General features: G+C 43.3%; 1 protein-coding gene across 1 annotated transcript in view; it reads right to left on the bottom strand.

Moving 5' to 3' along the window:
- TSPAN12 (tetraspanin 12) overlaps positions 1 to 13,167 on the bottom strand; it is a 45,920-nt gene extending 32,753 nt beyond the window's left edge. Inside the window, exon 1 of the mRNA XM_059816757.1 lies at positions 13,049 to 13,167. Coding sequence (XP_059672740.1) covers positions 13,049 to 13,114 — 66 coding nt within the window. The 5' untranslated portion in view covers positions 13,115 to 13,167. The remainder of the gene's footprint in view (positions 1 to 13,048) is intronic.
- Between the last annotated feature and the right edge of the window lie 204 nt (positions 13,168 to 13,371).

Genomic DNA, 13,371 nt, shown 5'->3' with positions numbered 1-13,371 from the left:
CTAGAATTGCCAGCACCTCAGCAGACCCAGATTTCTGTCACGTAATGCCATCGTGCACTCAGCACACCTGGGATCTACCAGTAGAAGCTCTGGCCTCTGATTTTCTTGAGAAGCCAAATCTGAATGACATGGTCAGAACACACCTGCCACACTGTGACAGCACCAGCTCTTCTGCTGCTGTAGCAGAAGTACTGCTAGAGGACGAGGCACTCTTCATGGCACTTTTCCATGTGTTTTGCACTGGGCTAGGTAAGTCAGTAGGCCCTTCCTCCTGGAGGAGGGCTCGCATAACAGCAGCAGTCATCCCCACCTTTGTGCATGCTCTCTGGCCCCAAGAGCACCACATCTCCTCCTGCACACACAGGACAGACAGAGCACTGCTCCCCAAACAGAAGGCGAGAGATGCAGCTATAAAATCCTTCAAGGAGAGGAGGGAACCACTAAGCTTTTCTACAAAATCAAGCGAAGTTAAGGTTACTAATGCCACTGCTTGCTTCTCAAACCATTTCAGGGAATTCAGCTGGTTTATTACACCTAAAGAAGAATTTAGGAATATCAATCCCACATGGACACCTAAGCCTGAACTGCAGCTCAGGGGCTGAACCTGGCAGACTCAGGACTTCAGAAGCACCACTGTCTAGCTGAGGGAGGGAGACCTAAGCATGCTGGCTCTCCTGAATACTACTGTTTTCATGCATTGTACAGGTGTATGCCAGGAAACCTCAGCATTAATACTAACAGCTTCTTAAATCAGTGAGAAGTGCTAATCCCCCCTGTTGCCTTCAACAGCTAGCTTCCCACACGTCCTCATATTTCCCTAAAGTTGTTATGAAGAACAAGTTAACTGGTTCAAACCTAATGTAAGAAAAGTCACTCTGTGTCCTTACCAGCTCCTTTGCCTGCAGCACGCCCACAGCAGGCTACTTCTGCCTTTAAAATTTCATGAGAAGTCCCCATGGCTTCCTCCTGCTTTTCAAAACTGATGCACAAAGTACAGGCACTGCCTTGGTTCTGGGTGGTGCCAGTGAGAGCCCTGGGTGCTCAGCAGGCTGCAAGCATAGTCCTGAAAGCTAGTGCATGCTACAAGTCTACTACGTACACACATGTCCTTTACACTATGTGGGATCTATTTTGGCTGGTGGAACAGTAAGAGTAAAGGGTGTTTTCTGTTGTGTTATTTGCAGGAAGCTGCAGGAGCAAGGAAAAGACGATGACTAGAATCTCCTCTGAGATAAACTCCTCAACAACAGCTACCTCCTTGGAAGAAAGCATCTGGCAAATATACCACACAAGCAATAAAAAACATGTTTCTAACACAAAGAGAGGTAAAGAAGACTACAAGCAGACAGCCTACCTTCTTATGATCAAAAAGCAACAGAAAACATTTTTAACACAGAGAAAGTGTTAGCTTGCACTTTCACACTGTTTACAGTAAAATACTTAAACTTAGTTACTTTGCTTTATAGCAGTAGTGCTCAGGAGCGAGAAGTCCATCAAAACCACAGTCCTCAGCAACTTTTAATAAAAGCCAGATGGTCCTTCTACAAAACTGTACCAGAAAAATGTTCACTTGCTAAATAGTATTCTTCCTCCCATACCAAACTGCTGAACTGCGTAGTCCTCACTCTCCATTAGAAACTCACAGGCTGTACTCATTTTCTTTCAGCCTTCAGTATATGGCAATACATTCCCGTACAGCAATGAGAGGAGGTGGATCCCTTGGAAGAAGGCAAGCGATCACTCCTTCAGCAGAGGTAAGATTTGGCTGGCAAAAGCATCACCACAAGGGTATTGGAGCCTGCAGGTTATGTGGAGACAACAGGGAGATCATGGAACAACCAGCTAAAAGGCAGAGGGGACAGAAAGGACTTCCTAGAAACCAAAACAGATTAACAGAGTCCTGCCACAGAGAGTCATTCAGTTTGTTAGAAGAAAGGACTTGCCTACAAAAGCAAATCAGGAAGGAGGAGAACTTTTATTTCTGCTGTGTACTTATGTTGAGTTTTCCCTACCTAGACATGTATTTTTGCCCACATAAAATCAGTGAGGGGAAAGTCTAGGCAAATACATCTCTAAGCTGTGGCCAACACATGGCCACATGACAGAAACGCTTAATGACACTACCATGAAACATGACTGCGTTTTCACTTATCATGAACAGCAACTGGAAGAAAATGACTGCTTCCTTTCACCTAGGAAACATAACCCTCACCAATAATCTAACTACATGAACACCATTTCAGTTCATAAGAACAAGCTCTCCATGAAAGGTCTCTCACTTCATTCAAAAAGCTTTTAGCCATTTAGGTCCCCCTGGCTGTTCTCCTTCAGTGTAAATAGCTAACAGCCAACTACTACTGTTTCTTACTGGACGTAAACTACATGCAAGAAAATTCCCTCTGTAAACCCTGTGAGAGCCAATCTACAGCTCACCTGCTCACGTGCCCTGTGCCCTGAATGATCTCAGCACTATTAACTTTTTCAGGTGTTACTGACTTCTGCTACACTTACAATGCACATGTGGTATCAACACAAGAGCTAGCACAGCAGTACTCTAAGAACGTACACGCACAACGCCTTACCTTGCCTCTACACAGATGTTACACACAGATTATCTATGCAACACTCTCCTGCCAACCAGACAAATTCCTTGGGAAGCACCTTTGGCACCTTATTTTGAAGAAAGTCCAAAGTGAATTATTACTCTGAATAACCTGAAAGCCAGAGTACTGTAACACACTGGATTCACGTCCATGAAAGTCAGTAACACTGTCAAACTGGGGCAGCATAAAGACATGGCTCAGAAAGACGATAGGCAAATACTCAAGATGCTCCTCTTGAACAAAGAGGCCCATGGAAGAGCAAACCGTGATAACTCGAAAAAGCAATTCAGCAATACGTTGATTACAAAAGGTATATTTTTTACGGCACATAACCCAGCAAGTGCTTGGTAGCTCTTTGCTAGCAAAGGGAAGTGCTGGGAAAAAAAGTCACATCCCTTCTGATCAGCAAAAGTGAGCCTTGGGGCAGGAACACCCTGCATGATGAAAGATGCGTTTGCAGCACCAGACTGCCCTGCCGAAGGACTGATGTTTAGTTTAGTGACAAAAGATTATCAAGCAGTAACTCACACCTATCAATTGACTTGCTCACCTGCTCCATAGCCACAGAGGAATCACAACAACAAGACATGCAGGCCCAACCTCCACAGCCTCCTGCTTATGACACAACATGCTTATGTGCTGCCCTGTAAAGCACTACAGCATCCTCAAATGCCAGCTGACATCAAGGAGGCTCCAGGCACCCACCACTTCACAGCAGAGGCAGATCTTCAGCCAGCAGCACAGGAATTACACTAACAACAGCAGCACAACTCAGCCCGTGGGCTCAATAAGCAGCAGCAGTAACAACCTCCCCAAAAACCTTGGTGTGCATCCAAACCTACCAGCAAAGAACAAGAGTCGCATCACAGCAATTCACTGCCACGCGATTTTCAAGGAGTCGTGGGCAGGGGCAAGGTCCTGATTACAGTTTTTGTTGGTTCATTTGGAGGAGAGAAAAAAGGCAGCCTTAAGAAACTGGCAGCCCCTACTTCAGCCATTGTTTTGTAATTAACTTAGATGTAAAATACGGTTAGAAATCTGTATCAAGCAATCAGACGAAAGGACACAAGTTTATGAGAAATAAAACTACCAAGATAATTCTCACCACATTGGCAGTTACATCGTTTCACCAAAAAGTTTTCATCCAAGCTTGTCTGATGACAGCCAGTCTGTTGTGCTGTAAACATAATATGATAGTAGGCAGTAAAACATGTTTATTTGTTGCAGCTGGCTGCACAAGTCACTATGGGTTTCATTCTGAACCATCACAATATGTTATATAGCCATCAACACGACACTGAAGAGTTTACAAAACTGCCTGCTGTCATACTCTATTTTAAATATATTTTCACCCTGATTAAACAAAGGTAATAAATTATATTTTTATATATGAGCAATATGCAGATCACACAATAATATATTAAAATTCCAAACTAATTTTTAGTGTGAAGTTTTTAAAGGTACTAGAGCTTTCTCAGGCAACTGAATTACAATATCCAACAATGGACTCAAACCATCAGGAGTGGTCATTTCCAAGCATAGTTTAAATTGTCTTTGGAAATCTTTTACATAAATTATGCATCAAAATGAAAACATCAAATCATCTTTTATTCATTAAGTATTATTTTAAGCCCTTACTGTGACAGTACTACTCACAATGTCTTTGAGACCATAACTAAACTGGAAAATAAATCTGCATTTTCAATTAATAAATGAATTTCTGTCTTTGAGGGAAGGAGACCAATTGCTGGCGTTATTTACACACCTGTTTTCATTCTCTTGTCACTTTTTTCATTCAAACACTCCAACACCTTATTTTTTTAACAATGAAAGCTGCTTTGCGAAAATTTGAGGGAAGGGTGGGTTTTTTTCATTATTAAACAGGAAGAATGATTTAAAGTATCTTCCACATTAAAAATTACACACGTTTCTTTTTATTCAAACAGATGCGATAAACAACTTCAGGCCACGCTCTGGTACCCATACAAAATGCTGACTAGCAGCACTACAGAACAACTCGCTTTGCAGAAGAAGGTTTCCAGCTCCAAGGAAATTACTTCCAACATATGACAACATTCATCAGAATAGGTCCTTTAATTTTAGAAAAGAAAGAAACCTTGAGAAAGCTTTCCAGTTAAAATTGATTTGAGTAACCTGAGCTGCAACTTACTAGGGGGCGGGGGGAGGCAAGAGGGAGAGGGGGCAGAAATCACTACAAGGTCATGAACAGAGCACACTGCAATGCTTTCACAGGATTTTCACAATTAGGTTCAGTATTCAGATCATTGAACAAACAGAGATGACTCAGAGCCCTGGACAAACAGACGACTACATTTTTTGGGGAGGGAGGGGCACAAGGGCAGGGGAGAGTGGGACACAAGAGGTCTTGTTTTTCTGTATTACCTGGCAAAAAGCATTTAAACGTTTACAGAAAAAAGGGTGGCCTACAAAAAAGGAAATTCCTCTATTCCTCACTAATGCACCTTTCATTCTACGGTCATGACAACATTTAGTTTTAGCTAAGGTTCCTATATAGGGTTATGCCTTGGTCACCTCCCACTTGCAAACAGCTGAAGCATGTACTTACTTGCACTTTGAATCTGGGTTTGCTTGCACAGCTGCAACAGTGAGTTAACAACCTGCTCCGCATTTGGCACGGGCTGGAACCTGCACACTTTGCAATAAGGCAACTGCCAGAGCAGCGACAGGTTGCTAACGGGTCACCCTCCTGGGAGAAGCAAGCAAGTTTTCCAGCAATTGACTGTGCAAGGTTCCTACAGCAGCACAGCATAAAGAACAAATAAGAGCCCAAATATGCAAACGGGTCAAGGTACAGTTCATCTATCAGCTGGTTCTTCCAAGTGTCAGACCCACGTATCAACTTCTGGGCCATGTAGCATAAGGGTACATTAAAAGCAGAGAGGGATAAGAAAGGGCATGTATTTCTTGCAGCCATTCTCTCTGTGACTACATAGTCACTGCATTTCTCGTTAGGACACGATTTATGCCACTTTTCCCTCAGAAGTAAGCATCTCACTGTCAAGAGACCTTTTGCCTTTGGGCAAGCAGAGGCATATGCTGCTGATCGTGGGTAATTTGCAGCCACGCAGACAGTTCAAGCATCCAGATCCGCATCACAAGCCACACACCACCATCAAAATGATATACCTTCACTTATACACAATATACTCTTAATTTTGTTAAGAGCTCTGTAAGAGCTTGTTTTTGTTCACTGACAGTAGTCAACCTCACAGACGGCAGGGAAATTATTTTTAAACCCAGGGTATATGACTGGAAGACTAATATGAGAAAAGGGTTATTTATCTCCTATAAACCACTGGACCTAGGTATCAGCTGGTTGTGGGTACGCCACTTAACTTTACCATTTTACGCGTGAATACCCATGAGCACATGAAGATTACTAAAATAAGCCTGCATTTTTAATTAAATCACACATTCCTATAAAACTGCCCGAAATTAAACTGTCCCCCATACCTTGGGGAACAGCTACAAGAGATTAAAAATTGGTATTATTCCTATGACCCTTGCCTGGTGTCTACCACAGACTCTTGAGATGATGGAAAATCTTCAAGGTACTGAAGCAGTGCCTGAGGATTTGTGAATAATTGGGTAGCCATCTTCTACAGAAAGAGATGTGAATTTAAAGGAAAAAAATGCAAGTACCCACAGGCCAGATGGACCTTCCCAGTTCTGCTGAAGATCATGGCTTACTGGTATGAGCAGTTCCCCTTGAGCTATTGGCTCAAATCTAGTGAGCACATGTTTGTGCCTTCATCGTCAAAGTAGATGCAGTGAGCTCGACACAGTTAATCATGTGGATTACCCAAAAAAAAGTCTGTGGTTTCATTGATTTCTAAACGCCAATTGAGAAGCATATTAATGTCATTTCTAACATTAGGGTGAGCTGTATTTTTTTCCTTTCCATCATCACATCAAGCCACTTTTTTTCAGGACCATTTTGTAGTGACTCATCTACCAATTCACTGTTGACATGCCATGCGGGGTGAGCCATGTCACCTACGAAGATATACATGGGATACAGGGTTGTATAGAAGTAGATACAAAGTTGACTTATGGCTGAACTCTATTTTGTTAGGACATGGTCTGGTAATGTAATGATGTTACATAAATAATGCAGCCTAAAGACACCAAACTGTAAAAGATTTCTCAAAGACCACAATTAAAAGTATTCCTGGTCTTTTAAAACTCCTCCTATAGCTTGCTCTGTGGAATGCACTCCTTTAAAAGACACTGTATTCCCACAGAACCTGGAGTTATTCTTGCATGGCTTTTCGGCATTTTCTTCATACAAGAATGCTAAAAAACCAGGTTTCAAGTACACATATCTACACTGCAGTCTCTAAAATCAGAGTATATTAGCCTAGAATGAACCCCTTGTTTACACTGCTGTAGGTATCCAGCCAGGCAGCATTAATTTCAGTGGATATTATTAGTCACTTAAATTCCTTAAAAACTTGACCCTAACTCTATTTGTTCCAAGTATCTACAAATCCACCAATCTAAGTGCAAGTTGGAAAGCAGCAGAAACACAACCTCTATGCAGAATCTGGTTCCCGGGAAGGGAGTATAGACTGATTTCTTTCTCATGTCACAGTAGATTTGAAAAATGAAGCAAAAAATTACAAGATTCAACACATACATTTGAGGTTGGAAAAAGAAGGAAACACAATACCACTGCTTCCAACCACCCTTAGTGCTTCCTTGCACAACACTAATATTCCCTTGCTCTAAATTCTCAGGTGGTACACGTAGCCAAAACTAGAAGATTTAAATGTGCAAAGTATTCAAAACAAAAAGAAAACTAACTGGAATCTTGGTCCTCTTTCATTTTATGTGATTTTTTTTTTTTTTTTCACAAGCACGAATTCAAGATACATGCAAAACAATTTCTGTTACCTGCCAGGAGGGTTTATTGGCTGCAACCACATAGTCTAAATTAGATGGTACTGTTACATACATGAAGGAAAGCTTAGACATTGCTCAACTGAAACACCATATCCCCAGGCAGAAAAACCTCACAAGGTGAAGGATGCGGCAACATCGCTGGCTTGGCTCAAACATCCAGTGACACTATTAATCATCGGTTAAGAGATCCTTACCACCTACGACAGAGTCATCTGCAACTTACAACCTTGATTTGCCCAAGCCACTACAGTACAGTCATCCTCAATTACAAGCAACACAACAGCAGCGGCTCCTCCTTTCCGCCTCACAGGCTCACCAGAAAAAGAAGGGGGGGGGGGGGGAAAGTTGGCAGTGTTCTCAAGACAGAAAGTCTATACAGACTTTTTCCTGCATGTTAGCTATATTTTGATTTTTATTTTTTTTTTAAATGAGAAAATTGACAAAAAATTGTGCTGCTTTTACTTGCATCTACTATCACAACCCCTAGGGGCCACTGCCCTTGGATAACCTCCTGTGTTATGCCTGTGCCATTATTACAGGCTGGCCATATTCGGCAACTGAAGGTCTCCCTAGCATAAACGCTTGCAAAGGTGGTTTAATTGGGAAAGAGATCACAGCAAAGTATAGAAGAACAATGGCAACATTGCAAAATAAGGAGGATGTCTGTGAGGACAAGTTATACGGTGCTCAAAATGAATGAAGACGCTCCTGTTACATCCCCATGACCGCTATGAGCTGGAACAGTGTCAGGAGCTTGCTGATACAGAAAAGCCCCACCAGAAGGAAAGACCCTGTAGTCTCATAAACTGTACAAAATGTTTGTAGAGCTATCAAAACTAAATTTCTCCAAGTCCTGACACATGCTATCTAGAGATAATAAAGAACAGTATTGCCACTAAGAACAGAAAATTAGGAAGCAGTAGGAGCATATCTTCTCTCAAGCACCACTAAGATAATTTGCTTAGTTAAGCACTAAGTCTTGCCTACGAAACACCAAATCATGCATATTTGGAGGTCCCCTCTTTTTATTAGGCTGTCCGGAATGTAATATGCCGCAAATAGCAGTGTTACAGAGTGTAAGATGAGAAGCCTGCAGAAATCAAGTTGGGTCTCTCAGTCTCATAAATTACTTTAAGAAGCAATCCTCATTTATACATGAGGATGGCAGAAGAATGAAATGTCTGATTTAGTCAGGATTTAGTCTGAAAGATATTCCTTGTCCTTATGAAATTAGAAGACCAAGGAGGTCCTGCAACTCCCATTGCTCTGAAAGAGACAACTTGAAGTCAAATGCATGATTCAATTGACCTTGGAAACAGCTTCCAGAAGGGTATCATCAGGTCTATTACCCCAGTCAGTCACTTAATCAACAATTAGAGCCCCGACAACAGATTTATTCCCACCTCAGAAGAAAACACCTTTCAAGATCTGCTGCAAGTTGCAGCTCCAGAAGTACCGATCCATTCACATCCACAAAACCAGTGTTTTTTTTGAGCAGTAAAGGCAGTACATTTATTGGTCCATTATCAAAAGAGGATGAACCACTAAAACAGAGCCTTGGGCTTCCAGTTGATGCTTATGAATTATTTACAGCTAAGCAGCCTTCAGGCCAAAAATAACAAAAAGCATAACAAACAACGTTGCCTGCCTCCCTTCCACCCACACACAGGTACATCGCCCTGTCTACCGTTCCACATCACAGCTCATCAGCTGAGCCCAGTAAAAAAAGTTTCTTTCCAAATAGACAGCATGCAGCTGTACACTTACGAGCAATGCTCTGGAGAAGCTACAAGGATGACAGCAGAGTGACTGATAATGTTTGCAACATTATCACTGCAACACCAGTGTGTTGCGGCAACCACACGCATCTTAAGTTTTTCAGCAAGACTGATGGTCAGATTAGCCAGTTCTGTTACACGTAACATCTTTTTAGGGAGCTTCACATGCAGTAGCCTGCCTTCACCAGGCTGCCAATGACAAATGCTGGAGTCCTATCATACACACACTGGGACAGCTGCACACAAGACATGCCTGAAGCTTACTCTAGATGTTCCCTTCTAAGAGACTGACAGTCAGATCGCACCATACAGTGACTACTGGCTCTTGCACAATTTTTGTCAGGCCTTCAAAAGCTTCAATCCCCCAGCTTGGAGGAGAAAGCAAACCTTGTTGCACAATGTGTTGTTAGACCTACTGCTGGACACCACCATAGTGAAACAAGGAGAGAATGTCACACTATTCCAGCCAGGACCCTCAATCAAACCATGATTTTAAAAAGTCAACACGCACGCCTTCACTGTTTTCAGCCAAACACTGAAAACTGACACAGCAACTAGGCACATTATCAATAGGCTTGAAGACATTTGGAGGCAATGGAAGGAAGGAAGGAAGGAAGGAAGGGGCAGCCTAAAACCCTCCAAGATATGGCCTGAAGAGAATCACAGGTATGCATCCCAAATTGGGAGGTCTGTACAGACCCTGGTATCATGCATTGCTCTCGTCTTTACCCACTGGGGCAGATCCCACCATGCTCAGGATGCAAGAGGAATGCGACTGCACATTTTCAATGGACTGATGTACTCTAAACTTCCTGACATCCAGCCCATAACCTGGGCTGGTATTTATCACAGTAAGCGCTAACATAAACAACAGGCAAGCTAAAGCTTTCCAAATGGAAGGAAGAGCAGTGTCAAGGGAAAATCACATCGCCCATCCCCACACCAGTGGGTACGCACCTGCTGCCAGGGGAACTTTTCACAAGAAAACTCTGCCCTGTGGGTCATGCTCTGACACTCAGAAAAGGCAGTGGTGGGTGTTGGTGGGGGGTTTTTTTGGTGTTTTTTTTGTTTGTTTTGGGTTTTTTTTGTTTTTTGGGGGATTTTTTGGGTGGTGGTGTTTTTTGGTTTGGTTTTTTTTTTGTTTTTTTTTGTTTTTTTTTTTTTTTTTTTTTTTACACACACATTCCTCCAAAGAATTCTAATGTAACTGCAATACATTTAACTGCCCACCCACTAGGCATCCTATTTCTTACCACACAATTCTGGCAGACTCAGGGTTTTTTGCTTATTTGTTTATTTGCTTTGAATGAAACCATTGCATTCATCTGCTTTATAAATGCAGAGAACTCCAAATGCACTGGCCAATTTTTCATTTGAGTTCCAACACCTTTAATTTTATATACATTATGGAAGCCAGCTTTAACATCTGTGGTGCAAGTCATCTGCTATACTGGCATTTATTACTTAATTACATATTCACATGCTTCAGCACTATACAGATTTCACTGAGCTGCTTGAGTGTAATTTCCAGTGCCCTGGCCTGAGCTAGGAAGATTACAGACATTTTTTGTAATTTGGACATAAGCATGAGAAGTTACCATTTTCTTTCCTGTCATACCACAATAGATTGAAAAGATCCTTTTTCGTATATAACTAGGGGGAAGGAAAGTTTAAAAAAAAAAAAAAAGAAAAATCACACTTTCTAGTTAAGGGTGATCCAAGACATCATTATTTAAAGGGCAACAAAATCTGAAGAATGAGAAATTATTTCGAGTCATGAATGCTTTAAACCAAATCTAGACATGAATTAAGAATGGACAAAGTTAACAGCAGTACCACATTACAAATGTAGTTAGTGCTGTTCCACTGCCAAGCTCAAAGGTGCCCCACACCTGAGGTCCACAACAGAAAAACACATGAACAAAACAATGAAAAGCTGGAAGAACCAATCTGACATGGAAAGGAACTCAAAATCTGAGCAAAAAGGGCAGACACATTTATAAGTCCCAGGTGAGACCTTGATCTCTCTACAGAGGAACTGCAACACAACACACTCGTCCCCTCCAAAGATAAGGGCAGGCTTTCCTACACAAAGAAAGCCTCTCAGGACTGAGAAATGAAGCACTCAGCTCCAGCACCAAGGCCCCCATCACCACACAACAGATCAACTGACACAGCATGGGGGTATAACCTCACGTGTAATCTGGCTACCACCTAAATGGCTGCTTCAACTATAAAAAGCTGTCACTGAATAATAAATCTGATGGGACACAGCAGGCAATGAGCATGGAGGGCAAGGGAAAAGAGCGGATTAAGTTTAAGGGGGGCAAAGACAGCGATGAGGTAAGGTGTGAATGTGAACTGATTAGGACAGCTCAATGCAGGAATCATGGAAACCAGAGGAAAGCAGCGAACAGGCGAATGGCAGGACAGAATGTTTTCAACCATGTGGATGTTCATTCACTCAACTCTAACAGCATATGTGTAAAAATCCAAAGTTGAACTCAGGTCAGCTGAACCCAGACAACCTTCATCTTAATCAAAAGAAAATATAGGTTTTCAGATTTTGTATTCACTATTCAATGAAAACCATGTATGATGTCAGAAACAATTACATGTCCTCTTTTTAAAAAACAAAGATTTCCTCATCTCCTATTAAAGGGCTTTATTCCTACATGCACTACAGAAATAACTTATTTTTCACCTCTATTAAACACAATATACAAAGCTACATACTTTCAACAGATTTTCAGGTCACTTGCGTTATACAAGTACCACCATTCTGTTCCAAATGCTGTTTTAACAGTTTTCTCTCTCATTCATATTCTGATCTCCACTTAATTTTCATCTGAATTCCATTATAAACTAAGCTTGGTCCCTGCCCATGTATTATCCCTGCATCATTCAAGGCTACAGCGCCTCAGGAGTCAACCACTGTGAATGGCTGTGGGATGTCACGCCTTTTGTCCTTTCGTTCTCTTACAGTTACGCAGCATAAATCTCAACCATACAGGTGAAGCACCATTTCATTTGGTATGAGTGAGTGAGGACTGTGAGTAATCTCCATCATGCTGTTTGTCCAGAGCTGTGTAAGTTTAGGAGCAAGTGCTGATCACACCCAGTTACGCTGGGGAGCGAGATACCCTGCTGCTATAAATACAGCTTTGACTGAAATGCTGAAAACAAAATAAAGAAATCACCCCAGGCCTTGCCTGCCAGTTAGGATCTGGCCACTGAAAGCACAAAAAAACCCCTGAGCAAGGCCTTAGCAGAGCAGCTGACTGCTCAGATACCTGCGAGAACTTGGGAGTTCAGCTCAGGTCACGGGATGCCCTGAAACTCATCCAGTCAGGAAGCCACAGCACCCGTGAATATTTCTCTCTCTGCATGTTACAGGTGCACAAATTCACACGTGTATTTATAACACTAGGTTAATACCAAATCTAATTTTATTTGCAACTAGTTTCCAAAGGGCTTTTTTTTTTTTTTTTTTTTTTTAAGTGATTGGTGTTCCCTTACGGGAACTGCCTGACATGGGGCATACACCAAGGCGGGCAACTTCTACCTCCTCACCGAGTGCGGGGAGCCCCGCGGCTGGAGGCGGCCGTGCCTGCCGGGGCCCCGGCGCCCTCCCCGTCACCCGCGCCGCCGGGTCGCCACCTGCTCGGGCGGCGGCGAGAGCCCAGCCCGGCTCGTCCCGCCCCGCGTCGCTCCACTCACCCAGAAGAGGAGGTTGAGGGCGTAGAGCAGGCAGCGCAGGCACTTCACCGAGTCCTCCCTGGCCATGGCGAGCCCCCGCGGGAAGACAGCCCCATTCTCTCACCACATCCTCCCTCCCGAGGCCGGGCCGCCAGCGCTCTGAAGGGGAAGAGGCGGAGAGGGGCCGGGCGAGTCCCCCTTGCCCAGGAACCAGCGCGCAGGTGGAGGCGGCGGAGCCGAGTCGAGCCGCGGGGCGGCCCTGGACCGGCCGCGCCCGGGCGGGAGCGGCCGAGCCCCGCGGGGACCCCCGCAGCGCCCACCGGCCGCCCACCCCCGGCAGCCTC

The sequence above is a fragment of the Gavia stellata genome, chromosome 4 (genome assembly GCF_030936135.1).
Source record: "Gavia stellata isolate bGavSte3 chromosome 4, bGavSte3.hap2, whole genome shotgun sequence".
In the NCBI taxonomy this organism is placed as follows: Eukaryota; Metazoa; Chordata; class Aves; order Gaviiformes; family Gaviidae; genus Gavia; species Gavia stellata.
Note: the sequence above shows the minus strand (reverse complement) of the source record. Positions and strands in the feature narration are given on the sequence as shown.